The sequence below is a fragment of the Acomys minous genome, assembly GCF_964271855.1.
Source record: "Acomys minous genome assembly, chromosome: 13".
NCBI classification, from domain to species: Eukaryota; Metazoa; Chordata; class Mammalia; order Rodentia; family Muridae; genus Acomys; species Acomys minous.
In genome coordinates this window covers 89,383,450-89,401,857 of record NC_140495.1, presented here as the reverse complement: position 1 = coordinate 89,401,857, position 18,408 = coordinate 89,383,450, and the positions used below count along the sequence as shown (strand labels likewise).

Here is an 18,408-nt window from a genome sequence, read left to right as displayed (position 1 = left end):
TTTTTTGGTTTTTTTGAGACAGAGTTTCTCTGAGTAGCCTTGGCTGTCCTGGACTTTTTTAGACCAGGCTGACCTTGAACTTACAGCTATCCACCTGCCTCTGCCTCCCGAGTGCTGGGATTAAAGGCATGTGCCACCACCGCCGGCTGTGGCACACACTTTTAGTTCCAGGATTTCAGAAGCAGATGGATCTCTATGAGTGAGTTCAAGGCCAGCCTGGTCTACATACAGAGGGAGTTCCAAGACAACCAGGGCTACACAGAGAAACTCTGTCTTAAAAACAAATGAAAGAAAGAAAGAAAGGCCAGGCAGTGGTGGTGGTGGCTCATGCCTTTAATCCTAGCACTTGGGAGGCAGAGGCAAGTGGATCACTGTGAGTTCGAGGCCAGCCTGGTCTACAAAGCAAGTCCAGAACAGCGAAGCCTGCAAAAAGAAACCCTGTCTTGGAAAAAGAAAAAACAAAAAAGAAAGAGAAAGAAAAGAAAAGAAAGTGTCTTCTATACTGATTTTTATCCCTAGGGAATCAGGACCCTATCCCTCATCAAACTCCAGAGCGCTGTCTTCAAACATATCCAGCTGGGCATGGTGGTGCACACCTTTAATCCCAGCACTCGGGAGGCAGAGGCAGGCAGATCGCTGTGAGTTCGAGGCCAGCCTGGTCTACAAAGTGAGTCCAGGACAGCCAAGGCTAACACAGAGAGACCCTGTCTCGAAAAACCAAACAACCAAACAAACAAACAAAAAAACAAAAAAACAAAAAACCCCAAACATATCCAGTTGGGGTTAGGATGGAGAGGCCCACCCTCATTCAGCATGTCACATCCTCTAAGGGTGGGGACCCCCTGTCACTTACTACAGTGTGTGCTATCCCAACATCCATCTAGTGGAAGACCCCTCACTGGTGTTGATGGCCCACACAAGCTCTAGGCTGGCTTGGCACGTGTACTCCTGGCAGGGTTGGCAATGTGTTCTGAGATGATGCCCAGCAGAGTTAGTAAGTTGGCATGAAGCCAAACAGTGCCCTGTGGGGCAGCTCTTCTGTGGAGGGGATGCCAAGCATCTCCAGTGGGACACTCAGTCTCTTTCCTTGACTGGAAATGCACAGGGGCCTCTGGGACAAAGGAGGCTCTGGGGTAGCTGCCCTTTTTGAAAAGGCTCCGAATCCTTAGCGTAGGGGAAGGGGATCTCCCTGGAGGGTGAGGATGTGGCCCCTGGGAAGCTGATACGTTTAATGGCAGAGGGAAGCTTCCTTTGCAGAGATGCTGAGACCCAGGCAGGAGTGGGATGTCTTCCCAGAGCCTGGGAACAGTCTCAGAGGAGCAGTTCACTCTAAAAAGCCTTAAAATGCTTATTAGCGAGCTCTCCCCAAGGAGGCAGGTTAGCGCCACTCTCTGCATTTATAAACGACAAAAGAGGGCTCAGATGGCTGACTCTATCCAGAGACAGAATCAAGGAGACGTCCATGACGTCACAGAGCCTGAACAGGGAACCAGAAACCTGGGTGTTCACCCTCCTCCTCTTTCCAGCTCCCCATCTCTAAATCCAGAGAGTGTCTCACAGCCCTCATCCTCCAGCCTAGGAACATGGAGTCTTCTGAGAGACTGGGGACACCCTGAGAAGTCCTGTTCTCAGGCTGGGGCGCTCACTCTAGATTGTGACAATAAGGGCTTCTGGGGAGGGCACTGGGCCAAGAAGGGCTCAGGTACATTGTTCTGGTGTCAGAAGCTTTAGAGGACCAGGACAGCCCTCTGAGGAGGGACAGTCCACGGGCCTCCTAGAGCTTTAGGAGGCTGGGGTCTTCCATAAGCCGCGGACCTGGACACTAATTTGAAACAATACAGACTCTGTCTAGTCTAGTGGTTCTCAACCTTGCTAATGCTGCCATCCTTTAATACAATTCCTCATGTGGTGCTGACACCCCAAGCCATAAAATTATTTTTGTTGCTATTTTGTAACTGTAATTTTGCTACAGTAATGAATTCTAATTTAAGATCTTTTTTTTTTTTTGGTTTTTCAAGACAGGGTCTCTTTGTGTTAGCCTTGGCTGTCCTGGACTCGCTTTGTAGACCAGGCTGGCCTCGAACTCACAGCGATCCGCCTGCCTCTGCCTCCCGGATCTATTTATTATGTATACAGTATATCTGCCTTTGGACCTTTGGAAGAGTGCTCTTAACATCTGAGCCATTTCTCCAGCCCCGTGGATTATAATTTAAATATTTTGAGGATAGAGGTTTGCCAAAAGGGTCGTGACCCACAGGTTAAGAACGACCACTCTGGTTAAAAGACCTGGGCTTGAAAACCAGCTCCTCAGACTGCAGAGATGGCTCAGTGGTTAAGAGCGCCACCTGTTCTTCCAAAGGTCCTGAGTTCAGTTCTCAGCAGCCACATGGTGGTTCACGACCATCTGTAATGTGATGTGATTCCCTCTTCTGGCCTGTGGGTGTGCATGCAGGCAGAACACTGTATACATAATAATAAATCAATCTTTAAAAAGAAAAAGAAAACCAGCTCCTCTTCACTGGGAGCACCCCCATGATGTGACTTGGTCCACATGCCCTGTTGTCTCCAAGCCTCTCTCTTCATTTCTATAGGCCAGATTGACCTTAATTGCTATCCTCCTGCCTCCTGTGTGCTACCATCAGAGGGATGCACTACGGTGACTGGCTTGTGTCTTCTATACAGTGCAGCACAAATTGTAACCATCTCTCTTCCCTGTTGTGATGGCAACTAAACTTGACAGTAACTGGAAACTTGACTAGTCACAGATATACAGTGTTTTTATTTTACCTGACTTTGTTTATTTATCAATTATGTATACAATGCTCTGTCTGCATGTACACCTGCAGGCCAGAAGAGGGCATCAAATCATATTATAAATGGTTGTGAGCCACCGTGTGGTTGCTGGGAATTGAACTCAGGACCTCTGGAAGAGCAGTCAGTGCTCTTAAGCTCTGAGCCACCTCTCCAGCTTCCATTACCTGACTTTTTAAATTATTATTTTTTCTTTTTTGAGACAGGGTTTCTCTGGGTAGCCTTGGCTGTCCTTGACTCGCTTTGTTTTATTTTGTTTTGTTTTGTTTTGTTTTTCCGAGACAGAGTTTCTCTGTGTAACAGCCCTGGCTGTCCTGGACTCACTTTGTGGACCAGGCTGTCCTCGAACTCATAGAGATCCGCCTGCCTCTGCCTCCCAAGTGCTGGGACTACAGGTGTGCGCCACCACGCCTGGCTCCTTGACTTACGTTGTAGACCAGGCTAAGCACAAATTGTCTCATACACACACACACACACACACACACACACACACACACACACACACCCTTCTACTGAAGCTGTTGGCTGAGGACCACACTTTAAGTAGTAAAAGTCTGGTTGGCAGATAGCACAGAGGGTGGGGCCGCCCATCCTCTCTTGGGCTATGCATATGGACTCTTGGCCACTCTACGGAGGACAAAACCCAGCTCCAATATTATGGCTTGTGAGGGTCTGGGAAGGCCAGTACAATGTGGAACCTGACCTTGAGTGCACAATGGCCCTCTCTGAGGACGAATTTCTCAAAAGCCCAATTCTTAAGCATTGAGATTCATGACCACCCACCTGCTCAGCCCTCACTACATAGACACTGCATAGCTACCATGCGCCAGGCATTGCTCAAGAGACAGGAGGGATGGAAAGCCATGGAGACCAAGACCAAGATTCTACTGACTGTAAACAATGGGCATAAATACATGACCATTATGTAGCAGGTGATAAGCTCTATGGATAAAGAAAAAAAAATGGAGGCTGGGGGAGTGTATCCTAATGGTTAGGGAAGTGATAGGCAGTAGATGACGCTTGGTCCAGAGCACCCTTGTGGGCCCTTAATTTACTCTGAAGGACATGGAGAGTCATTTGGGATTTGGACAAGGAGTGACCTAGGATCTAGAAGGATCCTCTGGGCACTGTGTGGGTGGTTAGCAGGTACTCTTTAAGGTGCATCGGTCCAACTTCCAGATTCTGTTTGGCAGCTCAGATGGGCCTGGGAGCCTGCTTTGTACAAAGCCCACATGTGATTTTTGTTTGTTTGTTTTGTTTTTTTGAAACAGGGTTTCTCTGTGTAGCCCTGACTGTCCTGGAACTCGCTCTGTAGACCAGGCTGGCCTCAAACTCACAGAGATCCGCTTTGCCTCTGCCTCCTGAGTGCTGGGATTCAAGGCGTGCGCCACCACGCCTGGCTGCCCCCCGTGTCTTATTATCACTCTGGAGCGCTGACACCACCCCTTGCACAACTCCTGATCTCACTGTGTTCCCAGTGAAAGGTATTGGTTACCGCACCGGCCCTGTGAACACTCCCCTGAACTGTGCAGTGACCCAGGCCCTCGGAGCTCACCCCGGAAGGTACCCTGTCCTAATGGTCTCCGCTGACAGGAAATAGGCTGCACAAGGTGCCTCTCCTGGTAGGAGTCTAGTTTTGCCCACGTGAAATAGCATAGCCTCCAGCCAGCTCACTGTGCAGCGGCCTCCACGGCCTCCTCACACAGCCTCATTACCCAGCCCTCAGAAGCCTGACCCAGGTGTTCATAGATGAATCGGCTTTTTGTTCTTTGAGGCATGGTTCCGATGCTGTGGCCATCTGCATCACAACAACCGCCCCCCCCCCCCCGCCCCTGCTGCAGCTGCCCAGGTGCTGCGGTTTCAAAGCTTTGTAGGCTTCTGAATTATGAAAGTTTCCCATCAGCCTGCAGATGTGTCTTGTGGATGTTTGTCCTACAGCTCTTCATGGCAACAAGAGGCTATGTGCTCCTGTCTGGACCCCGAGGGCTTTGCTCATGGTGATAGATAGGTCTCAGGGCATGGCGGGTGTGTAACACTGATGTACCCACTCGTGTTGTGTGAACTGGTCCTATGATTAGCTGGGGAAGCAAAGGCTCAGAGAGGTCTTTTCCCAGGATCGCGCTATCTGGGGAAAGCCATTGGGCAAGCAGGCCTCCTATGAGGCCCAGGCTCATACCAAACACTCTGGACCTGCAGCAGCCAAAGAGCCTAGATCCTAAAGGCCTGGTTCCAATGCTTCCTGGTCACATGCTCGGCCCTCTAGCCCTGTTTGTTGGTAGGAGAGGGGTGCTGCTACAGCTAAGGAAGAAACACAACCTCCTTAGGGGCAGGAAGCTGGAGAGAGAGCTCAGTGGTTAAGAACACTTGTTAAAAAAAAAAAAAAGAACACTTGTTGCAGCTGGGCGTGGTGACACATACCTTTAATCCTACCACTCGGGAGGCAGAAGCAGGCAGATTTCTGTGAGTTCGAGGCCAGCCTGGTCTACAAAGTGAGTCTAAGACAGTCAAGGCCACACAGAGAAACCCTGTCTCAAGAAAACCAAAAACAAACAAACAACAACAACAAAAAAAGAAATTTAAAAATCTAAAGCAAGTCCCTTCCTGGGACAAGTGGATGCTGAGAATTTCCTGAGCACTGGTGGTCTGTGTCACCTTTCTTAGGGGTGGGTCTGACCTGCTTGGCATCAGGAGCCCAATTAGGACATAAAAGCATGGTTTGCTGTTTGAGAGTTTCCCTTCTCAAACCTACCTCTTAGTCTAGGTCTGTCCTTTCTGGCCTTGGCCCCTCTCCCAGGACTCTAACTGAGGTAAACGCTAGCCCTCTGGCTCCCTTGACTGGCTTTCTGAGAAGGAACAAGCACATCTCAGGCAAAGAGTAGCTTCAAAGCAGGATTCTAGAAGCCCAACACTCTCCGTTGTGGAAAACCAGCAATGCATCCCTCTGGGCCTACACTGCGATAACTCTTGTCTACTCCACTGTTGTTTTATCTTCACTGCGGCCATTCCATTCCAACACCCTCTTGCCTGGGAAATAAAAGCAAGGAGCCTCTTATTCAGCTCAGGAGCCTTCCGAGTTAGAGGAAGTGTCAAACTGTATTTACAGCAGCAGAAATCCTAAAACTCTCTAAACCCTTTGCTCTCCAAATGCTCCTTCGCCATGTCCGCCATCTTCTTTGTTTGCTTTTTGAGACAGGGTTTCTCTGTGTAGCTCTGACTGGCCTGGAACTCACTCTGTAGACCACACTGGCCTGGAACTCACAGAGATCTGCCTGCTTCTGTCTCCTGAGTGCTGGGATTAAAGATGTGGGCCATCACAGCCCATTGCATGTACAGTCCACCCATCTTAAACTGCACTGTTATCATCCTGTCTTGACCAAGGCTTCCTGTCTGCATGGAAAGGCCTGCCTAAAAAAACCAGGCACGAGCTGGGCATGGTGGCGCACGCCTTTAATCCCAGCACTTGGGAGGCAGAGGCTTGTGGATCGCTGTGAGTTCGAGGCCAGCCTGGTCTACAAAGTGAGTCCAGGACAGCCAAGGCTACACAGAGAAACCCAGTCTCAAAAAATCAACAGCAGTAGCAGCAGCAGCAACAACAAAAACCAGGCACAACATCTCAGTCCCCCTCACAGGAAAGTCCCTACAGGATGGACATTTGAGGCTTTTCTGTCCAGCTGCAGGCTGAGATCCAGACTATCAGGGGACATTTAAAAGCAGAACCCTTAAGAGTCCAAGAAACAGGGATGGTGTGACTTCTAGAGAGCTCCTCAGGGATCTCCTAGCACAGCCCCCTCACTTTGCGGCTGGGAACCAAGGCTTGGAGAGGGGCAGGGATTTCTGTAAATCACACAGCTGCTAAGACTGCACCAAGGGATAAACAGGTTAACAGCCATAATGTGCCTGGTACCTGCTGAGCACTCTCTGTGTCTACTCAATAAAAAACAACCCCCCTCCCCCACCAAAAAAACACAACAAAACATGGTGCTTCTGGTTTTACAGTTCAGTGTAAATTCAGATAGGCCAATTCAACTTAAAACAAACAAACAAACAAAAAACAAACCAAAACAAAAAACAAAACCAAAAAATCAAAGCCAGAGCCCAGAACAGCAGTTATCTCACTGGAACATCAAAGTCAATTGGACGGTTTGTTTGGACAGCACCAGCTAGAGCTGAGCTCCTGATAATGCACATCAGGTGAGCAGGAGTGGTTGAGCTTTCAATCAGCATCCCGCCCTCCCAGTCCATGGCTCTGTTCAGAGCACCAGGGACCCGGAAAACAAGTGATAGAGGGTGCGATGTCTGGCACTAGTAGGGGCACCTGGGGGTGTGAACCGTTCATCCTTCCCACGCTACAGCCTCCTTCACGCCCACATCCAGCCCACTGCTCAGCAGGGCCCTGCTGTAGGCTGTCCATTCTGTGTGCCTGCCGCAGTGCAGCTTTCTCTACATTGTGGCTTTGAGAATTCCTCCCTGGAGAGAGAGAGAGTGTGTGTGTGTGTGTGTGTGTGTGTGTGTGTGTGTGTGTGTGTGGACACACAATGTCTCCCCACCCCACCCATTAAATCTGGGGAACCAATGAGCTCATTGGATTTCTTGACAGAGCATGGAGTTGGAAAGCCCTCACCCAACATGGATAATGAATTCCTTGTAGCCAAATAGATGGAGCCTCTCGGTTAGCACTCCCTAGCCTATATACTGGCATCTCAGAACTGTAGGTCTGCTGATGTTCCCCACCAACTCCTTCTCAAGAGAAGGCCCACAGTCCACAGCTCGCTCCTGATGGACCTGTGCAGGCAGGCCAACCTAGCAGACCCAAGCGCTATAACCCAAGCTTCCCACAAGGGATGCAGTACCCCTTCAAAGGTGGGCAAGTGGCATCCAGCCCTAATCCCTGGGGGGTCTGTGCTGGGGGAATGAGTCAAGTACCCTGCATGCATAGTCAGAAAGAAAGAAAAGCAAAAAGCCAAGGCCAGGCAGATGGGACTAACACAATGTCCTTTATTGCAGACTGAAGCAAAGTGCTTCTTCACACTGTGAGCCGGGATCTTGCGGCTTCTGGCTGCCCAGGCTTGCCCAGACAGACCACACCGTGATGTCTAGGCAGCAGAGAGAACAACTTCCAGGAGCAAGCCCACTTGGCATGCAGGGATAACCAGCCAGAGGTAGGGTGGGAAGGCAGGGCACACACAGCCATCGTCTGGTGATCACTATATGACCAGTCCAGTGACACAGAGACTGAGGGACGATCTAAGATGCAAGGGTCTCCCAGTGCTGAGTTAGGGGGAGGCGGGGCTTATACTCAGATCCATGGAAGTTGGGGGGCAGGGAGGACAACCTTCTTCTGCCCAGGTCATCCAGGCCATCTTCTGATTCTTACACCATGACGTCCCTTTAGGAATCAGATTCTTGTTAAGCCACAGTTCCGACTCAGAATGCCACTGTGAAGCCTGAGACCCTGCCTTCTCGTTTCCCTTTTACTTTACCGAGGCAGGGCCTCACACAGCCCAGGGGTTCTTGCTCTCGGCCTAAAATCCCACACCCTTCTGCTTCTACTTTCTGAGGGCTGGGATTGTAAGCAGGCACCACCATGCCGGACACTCTCTTCTTTTTTACTTTTTGTGTTTTGTCTGCTGTGGTTGTGTTGAGAGGCTCTCGCTGTGCAGCACAGGCTGGCCTCATACCTGCAATACTACAGTCCAAGCCTCCCAAGTGCTGGCATCACAGGGGTACAGCACAGGAGGCTGCATTTCCAGCAAGCTGGTGTGGAGCTGTTAGGTTCCAACCATAGGGTGCCTCTTACACCCCAGAGAAGCCCCCCTCCTCTTCAACAAGGTGAAACCCCCTGACTCAGGCACATAGGGTGGGAGGAGCCAGTCTGGTCTGGGCTACACCCAAGCCTTGTTTGACCCATGTCTACTTTGTCTGGCTGACTGGCCTTGGGATGAGAGCAGACTGGACAGTTTTGCTTAGGATACTCAGGCCTCAGTGATATCAGCAATGCTCCTGTGGCAACCTTACCAAGAGCCAGGGGCACTGTGAGGGGTCAGGGACCCAGACAAACTCGTATGATGGGTTTCTGCTCTGAGCAACAGTTCAAAACTGAGAAACCTTAGAGACAACGTGGCCCGGCACTGCCTGCGTCCTGGGGACTCCATGGCCTCCACAGACCTACACAAAGGTGTCAGTGAGGCAGGTCTCAGGACAGCTGACAGGCCTGCTGCTCAGGCAAGGAGGTAGATACCTAGAGACCTGAAGGCGTCAAGAACACCCCCAAGTACAGGCCTTACCATGGGGCAAGGACCCAACCACCTCCTGGAATATGCCACAGTTCTAGGCACACTGGGACAGCTGGACACCCTAGTCTCTGGCTACCCCCTGGGCCACAAGGTCCTCAAGATGATAGGTCACTGGTGATTATGGGGATGGCCCAGGCTGGTGTTACTGGGCCAGGACCAGGCAACTGGTTGTTGCCAGAGGGAAGCCACAACAGGTAGGCGATGGTGGAGGAGGATACCTAAGGACCTCGGGTCACAGTCACCAGTGCAGATGGCTTTGTCTCTCCTGTGGCCCTGCGGGCAACACCTGGCTACCCCAGGCCATCTCAGGGAGGCACAGAGTGGAGTCCATAAAACATCCTCCCCACGATGCTTTGTGACAAGAATGAGCTGCCAGGAGCTGCCCCTCTGTCCTCTGCCCAGACGTCCATGGGTTCCTTCATCAACACTCCAGTCGCAAGGCCCCAATCACAGGGTCTAGGCATCCAAACTCTTGGTTCAGGCTCCGAGCAGTCCAAGGACCCTGACAGCCAGGATGCGGCACCACAAAGGGCACCACTGAGTCCTCAGAAGGCAATAAATAGACAGAGGTGGTCGCCTCTCAGGAGGGTGACTGGCTCTCACACTAGAAACAAGGCTTCAAATCATAAGGTCCATAAAATGCTCCGTAAGGTGCATCCACAAGCATAGGGGGTGTCTGACGATGTGGAGGCAGAACCTCTGAGGGGCCCCAAGCAGGAGAGACTCTCCTCTATCTTTCCTCTTCCCAAGTAACCGAGCTCAGAGACAGCAAGAGACCTACCCAAGTCAGCACAGCAGCAGCGAGTGCCCTGAGCCCAGGCTCTAGCTCCACCTACCTCCTCCCTCTGGAGCACCAGAGCTCACTAAGGCGCTAAGCTACCTACCCTGGTTTAGCTTCGCCCCTCCCACTGTATGCTGTCTGGCCCACCCATCCCCGCTCCCCAAGCCTGGCCTCCCATGGGCCCTCCCTCCTCTCAGGGTGGCAGGCCAGGAGCCTTTGTCCCTTGCTGGGGTGGGCACAACGAGTGTGTCCTAAGGCGGAGGGGCCCGTGCATCCTCTGGAGACATAAGCATTTCAAACTTGATGAGCGGTGGGGCAATGACCCGCACTTCGGCGTTCAGTGGGTTGAGACGCAGGTTGATGACGCGCAGAGATGGCATGGTGGCCAGCTTCTCCACAGGAACATCTGCCAGGGAGAGAGGGGACAGGTTAATAGGAGGGGGAGCAAGCAGGCTGGGAAGGATCCTGGAGCGCGAACACTTGGAGCATAGAAAGCCGCCAGGGGCTTGCTGCTCACGGGCCAATCACCACGGAGGGCTCCCATCCCTGAGGGAGGGGCCTTCAGGATCCCAGAGCCACACAGTGGAAAAGCAGCGTTATGCATGAGGACTCAGGTTGGGCATGGATGCACATGCCTGTGATCCCAGCACTTGGGAAGCAGTGGCTGGAGGATAAGGAGTTCAAGGTCACCCTCAACTACATAGTGAGTTTGAGGGTAGCCTGGGCGACAAATGACCTTGTTTCAAAAAACAGCAAGTAGTTATGTGGTGGGGGTGGGGTGAGGGGGGGGATCAGATCAGGCATGTGAGAAACAGAATCACCATATAAGACGCAGTACACTCAAAAGAATTCGAGACAGGTACTTAAAGCTTGCTCCATGAAGAGAACAGGAAAGCTAGTCACCATAGCCTAACATCCACCAACAGATAAATGGGAGAGTATGTGAGTGTAATGGAATAGCATTCAGCTGTAACAAAAGGAGCAACATTCAGATACATGCTTCAGCAAGAATAAGCTTTGAAAATACTATAGTGATGAAAGAAGGTGGACACAGAGGCTCCAGTTGGCACCCACACTCAAGTTCATGGAGGCAGCAGAGCACAGGCCCCCAGGAGATGGAAGAGCTCAGGGCGAGGCAGCCATCTTGGAAATAGATGGCGGTGATGGTGGCATTATAAAAGCAGTTAATGCCAAGATATACATTTAGAATGGTCAAAACAGCATTTACAGCACATCTTGCTCGCCCTGTACCACAAGGTTTTAAATTAGTAACATGCCATGCCAAAGCCCACCGAACTGTATGCTTTCAATGTACGAAGTATATGGCATGTGATATATTGCGATACAGTGATTAAGAAAAAAGCCAGCTTAGAGGCTGGGGGTGTAATGCAGTTGATAGAGTGCTTGCCTAGCTTGCATGAAGCTATAGGTTCAATCCCCAGAAATGGATGAACCAGGTTTAGTGATGCACATCTGTAACCTTAGCACTTGGGAGGCAGGTGCAGGAGAATCAGAAAACTCAAGACCATTTACAATTGCATAGAAAGTTTGAGGCTAGCCTGAGCTACCTGAGATTTTGTATCAAAGAAGGCAAAGAGGGAGGGGCAGTGAGATGGCTCGGCAGGTAAAGGTGCTTACTGCCAAGCCTGGTCACCTGAGGACAATCTCAGAGACCCACATGGTGAGAGGAGAGACAGATTTGGGACCGTCGTCCACAAATCTCCATGTGTGCTACAAGTCCCAGGACCTGAATTCGATCCCTGGGACCATATGATAGAGAGAACCCAATCAATCAACCAATCAATCAATCAATAAAGAGAGAACTTACTCCTATGAATTCCCCTGACCTCCACATGCAAAATAAATATAATTACATTAAAAAGAACAAAGTATATATATATATATATATATATATATATATATATATATAAAATACATATATATGATTTATTTATTATGTATACAATGTTCTGCCTACATGTATGCCTACCTGACAGAAGAGGACACTAAATCTCACCATAGATGGTTGTGAGCCACCATGTGGTTGCTGGGAATTGAACTCAGGACCTCTGGAAAAGCAGATGGTACTCTTAACCTCTAAGCCATCTCTCCAGCCCCTAGCATCACATTTATATCACTACATTAGATGATGTAAGCAGCTTAGATGTCAGGACCTGGACAGAATTGATTAACATGACATTTCCCCCAAAGAACAACTGATATGTTGTCAAGAACAAAGCATATTATGTATATGAACTGATGGATGAGGACGTTGTGTCTGGTGACATGTAGAATTCTCATCAGTGGTGGCAACACCATTCTCTGTCCCACCACCTGGTCCACTGTGCCCTTGAGGGGTCGCTAAAGCAGGGCTATGTTTTATCCACCCACCACCTGGAGGCGAGTACGGCTGAGGACCTGGACAGGACAACAGCCCTTCGTGGCTATCTTGGCTCATAATCTGACATTAGGAGCCCACACACCACATCCCCTTGTGCCACAGGCTGGTAGGACTGCCCCAGATGGCCAAGCAGAGGCTGGGTATTAGAGCAAGTCTTTCCTGTCTTAGCTCTGGGTCCCAAATGCTAACGTGTAGAATGTGGAAATCAAGTTTCAAATTATCAGCCTCTCACTTTATCCAAAGACAATAAATAGGACCTATCTCAAAATACACTCAAGCTCTTTGTCAAAAATATAGGCAGTAATGACCTGATTTAAGTTCCAGTACACAGTCAGAAATGAGGTGGCAGATGGTAACAGTTTTATCTGGTAAAGGCACTTGTGACCTAAGGACCGGAGTTCAATTCCTGGAGCCCACCTAATTGGAAGGAGAGAGCTGATGTTCAAAGTTCTGACCTCCTCAAGCACGCTGTGCTGCACACCCGCTCCCACAATAAAGATAGAAGCACAAAAAATAATGCTGGGTCTGGTGGTGGCACACGCCTTTAATCCCAACACTTGGGAGACAGAGGCAGGTGGATTTCTGTGAGTTTGAGGCTAGCCTGGTCTATAGAGTGAGTTCTAGGAGTCAGAACTACATAGAAAGACCCTGTCTCAAAAACAAAACAAAACAAATAAGTACAAAAAATAAAACACCAAACACAACAACAACAAAAAAAACATGGCCCCAGCAAGTCCACGGACACCCCAGCTTTCCTCCGCAGTCATTTCTAGCCCCGCCCCAACCTTACTTTCCTCATCCCCATGGTTCTGTGAGGACACAGATGCTCAGCTGCTAGCCTGCACAGGTGGTGTGCGCCCGAGAGGCTCACAGTCGCATAGTCACACAGTCGTCTTGAAGGTTGCCGTGATCACTCCGTCAAGTGTGGTGCTAGATTCCTCTACCATATAATTATTGTTATTTCCCCCTCATTTGCAAATAACAAGAACTCTGTGGGAACATAATTTAAAAACAGGCAGGCGGAGTCTCCGCATCAATGTTTCCCACCCGTTTCCACTGCCTGGATGTCCATGACGGTCCTCGCTGTGTCCATCTTCATGATAGCTGCAGACTGATGGTTTTCCAATGCCCGGAGTTGCTCAGCATTGCACTGCGTAACACAGGCTGCCCTTTGTAGCTGCCCATTTATTAACAGGGACTCCTATGCATCTACTGATTTATGACTGTTGTGTTTAATTAATTTGTTGCTCTGTTTGTTCCAGTTTTAACCTGCAGGAGCCCCTTCAAGCTGCCTCCTGATGGCTTTTGCTTTGGTAGTGTGTACTGCTGGGGGCACCGAGTGTCCATGGCGGTGTGGGTTGGCAAGCGCCCAACATTTTGGGATGCATTAAGGCGTGTTGTGGGATCAATTTCCAAGGCCTTGAAGATATCTAATCACCTGTCTGAACTGCAGCCAAGTGTGCCATGCTCTGATCCTCGTTGCCTCTTCCCGGTACTTTGCCAGTGATGGACATACAGGCCACATCATGCGTTCTTAAAGGCTAGTGTGAGAATGCCTTTGGCTGCAGGCCAGGAGGAGCACAGGCAGTGGCTCCATCAAAGGATGTGTGTGTGGTTGCATTTGATGGTTCCTGGACCCTAGCTCTGGTCAGTCTGTCTCCCCCAAGGCATTCAATTGAGGCTGTCAGGCCTGGCTGGCCCCTGGCAGAGATACATTCCAGACCTTCAGCAAGGTGCCTTGTTCTCCCTTCTGACATATACCTTGAGTCCTTTGAAGATGGTACCCAGGGCTCTAGGGCCAGGAGGTGGTGGACTCTGAAGGCTCCTACAGCACTGACCTCCACTGTAGGCTTGGTTGCTAGGGTGACAACAAAGACAGGCCGTCAGCTCCGGCCAATCTTTCCCTGTGCATCACAAGACTTCTGAGGAAGCCGATGCAGCTCAGGGGCTCCTCTGCCCACTTCACAGATGAGGAGGCTGATACAGAAAGGCCCAGAATATATGTGTCTCTGTGTGTGTATGTATGTGAGTGCATGTGCGTGTGTCCATGTGTGTGTACCTGAGGAGACTAGAAGAGAGCCTTGGATCCCCTGGAGCTGGAGTTATAGGCATTGAGTCACCCAGTATTGATAGCACCCTTCTGATTCAGCTTGTGCCACCTTCAGCTGGGTGAGCCTAAGCAGAGGGGAGCAACACACAGGCAGCCAAGTCTTCAGATGGAAGGGGGCTGGAAAGGGGAGGTTCATCCACTTAAGACTTCAGGGTGATGGGCCACCCAGCTCCCCGAGGAAGGGCTGTGTATTATTAGGTCGGGGCTTCAGTGTACAGCTTGCACAGTGGAACCCAGCAAGAAGACCAACTACAAGACAGATAGATGCTGGAGCATCACCACCTGCCTGACAAGTAGGAACTACTGTAGGCAGAAGGACAGGGTGGTCCCCAACAGACCAGGGAGAGGCCAGAGTCCAAGGTAAATAGGATGCAGAATACAGGTCAAACATTTTCTTCCCTTGGAGTGGAGTGACATCTGCTAGCTCACCCACTTCCTTTGCATCTGCTGACCACCTGCAGCAGCTCTGCAAGCTCCTTGCTGCCCCCTGTTGGCTGGGGGGTGGGGCTAATGACAAGAAGACAAAGGCTCATTTCTTGGGTTCATCTCCCCAGACAGTAGCTGACAGGAGGCAGGTAGGCAACACAAGCCGCCATGTCCCATCACCAAGAACCAGAAATGTCTTGCATTTGGCTTAGCGAGGTCAGGTTGTTTCACTGATAGCAACTTCTATGGGGCACAGAGGGAAATGAAGGCCCAGTGGTATATGGAGTGTTCGGGTAAAAGCCCGGGTTCCTGCAGTCCGGACAGGCTAGGCTGGGCATCCCAGTTGATATGCCAATTAAAGAGATAAAGTGAAGGCAGAAGACTGGAGATTTAATCAGCCCCAGGAAGGACTGATGAAGCAGGGAAAGGATGCTAAGCAGGGGGGAGGGGGACGAAGGGGCCTTCTGCAGCCATCCACTTGCAGAGACGTGTTTAATGTCAGCATGGTCACTAACACCGAGCCCGTAGGGAATAGAAGATGTTAACATAGAGATAGATTTCAAAGGATATGATGAAAAGGCTCCAAGCTGCAGTCCCAAAGCGCTGGCCTTCAGATGTACAGGCAAGAGTAACTAGCTCCAAGACGGACCAGCTGCAGCCGGTCAGTGGTGGCGCATGCCTTTAATTCCTGTCCTCGGGAGGCAGACGCAGTCGTCTGAGTTCAAGGACAGCCTGGTCTATAGAGTGAGTTCCAGGACAGCCAGGGCCACACAGAGAAATCGTGTCTTGAAAAACAAAACCAACCAAACAACAAACAAAAAGATCAGCTGTAGCGACCCCCCGGAGCTGGCCTCGTCCATATTCATGACAAGAAATTACATGCAGAATGGCTCACTTAAACTGCCTAGGACCTACCATCAACCAGTCTGGGCTGCCTTAATTTGCATGCTGGGAGTCACTGGCCAAGGCTCTTGTGAATGAGGCGGCTCTCCCTGACCATCTACAAACGCGCACTGATTGGTCTGAGCAGTCCTCACTTATGGAAGTTCCCTAAATGAGAAGTGGGGACCCCATCATACATGCTGGTAGCTCTTCTGTTACCTCTGTTATCTTTGCTGCACACTAAGTAAACTTGCTTTTAACAAGCTCTAACCCTTGGGAGGAATTTGTTCACCAGCCTACCTATCCCAGCCAGAGAACGGCTGGTCTGCAACTCCTCCACCCTGGTGTTTGCAGAGGATTTCTCTCTCTACTCCAAGTCACACTTGCCAGCATCCTGTTGGCTAAGGGCCTTCGTCTGCTTCAGGAGTCTGTCTCCTGTCCTTTAGCAGCCGCCTCAGACTTCCCTAGAAGCTTTGAGCTCCTCCTCTGGTAACTGAGGTTCTCAGGCCATAGCAACTTACCGCTTGCCCCACGAAAGAGAAAGGATTTTGTTTGCTGCACAGCCCCAGCTCTAAGCAGCATGCACCAAGCGTCCCAGCACTGCTGCGCGCGTACATGCATGTCTACTTTCCCTCCTTTCTCTTGTGGCCATGCTCCTGACAATGTTTGTCTCAGTCTTTTAGGATTTCCCTGTGATGTCAACATGATAAAGCTTTCCCTTTAGAAGCTGGCCCAGCATTTCTGTCCTTTACCTGCTGGCTCAGACACCATGTAGACCTTCAAAAAAATCATCACAGTTATTTATTTATTTAGGGTGTGTGTGTGTGCACACCAACTATGGCTGTGGAAGGAGAATCTGCTGCAGTCAGTTCTCAACTTTGACCATGTGGGTTCCAGGGATCAAACTCAGGCCATGAGGATTGGTGGCAAGTGTCTTTACCCACTGACGTGTCTCTCCCACCACAGACAGTCTTTTTGAAAGGACTGATAACCTTTTAAAAGTTGGACCTCCAGGGACTCAAGGATCTCTTTTCCTCCAAATGGATGCCTTGTTAAGAGTGAGGTGGATCAATGTGAGTTCGAGGCCAGCCTGGTCTACAAAGTGAGTCCAGGACAGCCAAGGCTACACAGAGAAACCCTGTCAAAAAAAAAAAAAACAACCAACAACAAAAACATCAAAAAGAGTGAGGGCCACTGATCCCGTTTCAGTGTGCCTCAGGGCTTCCCACCCCTCACCCCCCACCCCTTTGTATGAATCTCAAGGACTGAGATAAGAATTTGTTTCCCGGCATCTATGACAGGTGCCTCATAACTTCTTGTGATTCCAGCTCCAGGGGACCCAAGGCCCTCTGCTGAGCCCTGCAGGTATACCTCCCCATAAACACACAGCTAAAAATAAAATCCTTGGAGCTGGAAATGGCTCAGCAGTTAAGAGCCCTGGCTGCTCTTTCAGTGGACCTGGGTTTGATCCCCCAGCCCCTACACAGTACCTCACAGCCACCTGTAACTCCAGCCCCAGGGGAGCAGACACTCTCTTCTGGCCTCTGTGGAGCACAGTTATTCATGCAGACAAAATATCCATATATGTAAAATAAAATAAAATAAAATAATCCTAAAAGTAAAAAAGAGCAGGGCAGGGTGGTGCACGCCTTTAATCCTAGCCCTGGGAGGCAGAGGCAGGAGGATTGCTGTGAGGAAGCCAGCCTGGTCTGCAAAGAGAGTTCAGGACAGCCAGGGCTACACAGAGAAACCCTGTCTCTAAATAAAGAAGCAAAGCTCATTCTCAGGCCATGAGAAGGAAACAACACCTTGTACTCTGTGTGCCATCATGCCCAGCCAGCTGTACTCTGTGCGCCACCATGCCCAGCCAGCTGTACTCTGTGCGCCACCATGCCCTGCCAGCTGTACTCTGTGCGCCATCATGCCCAGCCAGCTGTACTCTGTGCGCCATCATGCCCAGCCAGCTGTACTCTGTGCGCCACCATGCCCAGCCAGCTGTACTCTGTGCGCCACCATGCCCAGCCAGCTGTACTCTGTGCGCCACCATGCCCAGCCAGCTGTACTCTGTGCACCACCATGCCCAGCCAGCTGTACTCTGTGCGCCACCATGCCCAGCCAGCTGTACTCTGTGCGCCATCATGCCCAGCCAGCTGTACTCTGTGCGCAACCATGCCCAGCCAGCTGTACTCTGTGCGCCACCATGCCCAGCCAGCTGTACTCTGTGCGCCACCATGCCCAGCCAGCTGTACTCTGTGCGCCACCATGCCCAGCCAGCTGTACTCTGTGCGCCATCATGCCCAGCCAGCTGTACTCTGTGCGCCACCATGCCCAGCCAGCTGTACTCTGTGCGCCATCATGCCCAGCCAGCTGTACTCTGTGCGCCACCATGCCCAGCCAGCTGTACTCTGTGCGCCATCATGCCCAGCCAGCTGTACTCTGTGCGCCACCATGCCCAGCCAGCTGTACTCTGTGCGCCATCATGCCCAGCCAGCTGTACTCTGTGCACCATCATGCCCAGCCAGCTGTACTCTGTGCCACCATGCCCAGCTAGCTTGTACTCTTCAATTTAAAAGGCCATTGTCCAGTGAGGGCCTGATCTAGCTCTTGGTCTGATGATTTAAGTAAACAAAACAAAACAAAACAAAAACAATGACAACTAGAAACTACACTAGCAACAACAAAAGGTTTCAGAGTTTGGCCAAAT

At 50.6% G+C, this 18,408-nt stretch overlaps 1 protein-coding gene across 2 annotated transcripts in view; it reads right to left on the bottom strand.

Annotated features, from left to right (window-relative positions):
• Window positions 1-7,786: 7,786 nt before the first annotated feature.
• LRRC20 (leucine rich repeat containing 20) overlaps window positions 7,787-18,408 on the bottom strand; it is a 101,182-nt gene continuing 90,560 nt past the window's right edge. For both annotated transcript variants that reach the window (XM_084752310.1, XM_084752311.1), the window contains exon 5: window positions 7,787-10,291. In XM_084752310.1, the coding sequence (XP_084608436.1) occupies window positions 10,137-10,291 (155 nt within the window). In that variant the 3' untranslated portion in view covers window positions 7,787-10,136. The remainder of the gene's footprint in view (window positions 10,292-18,408) is intronic.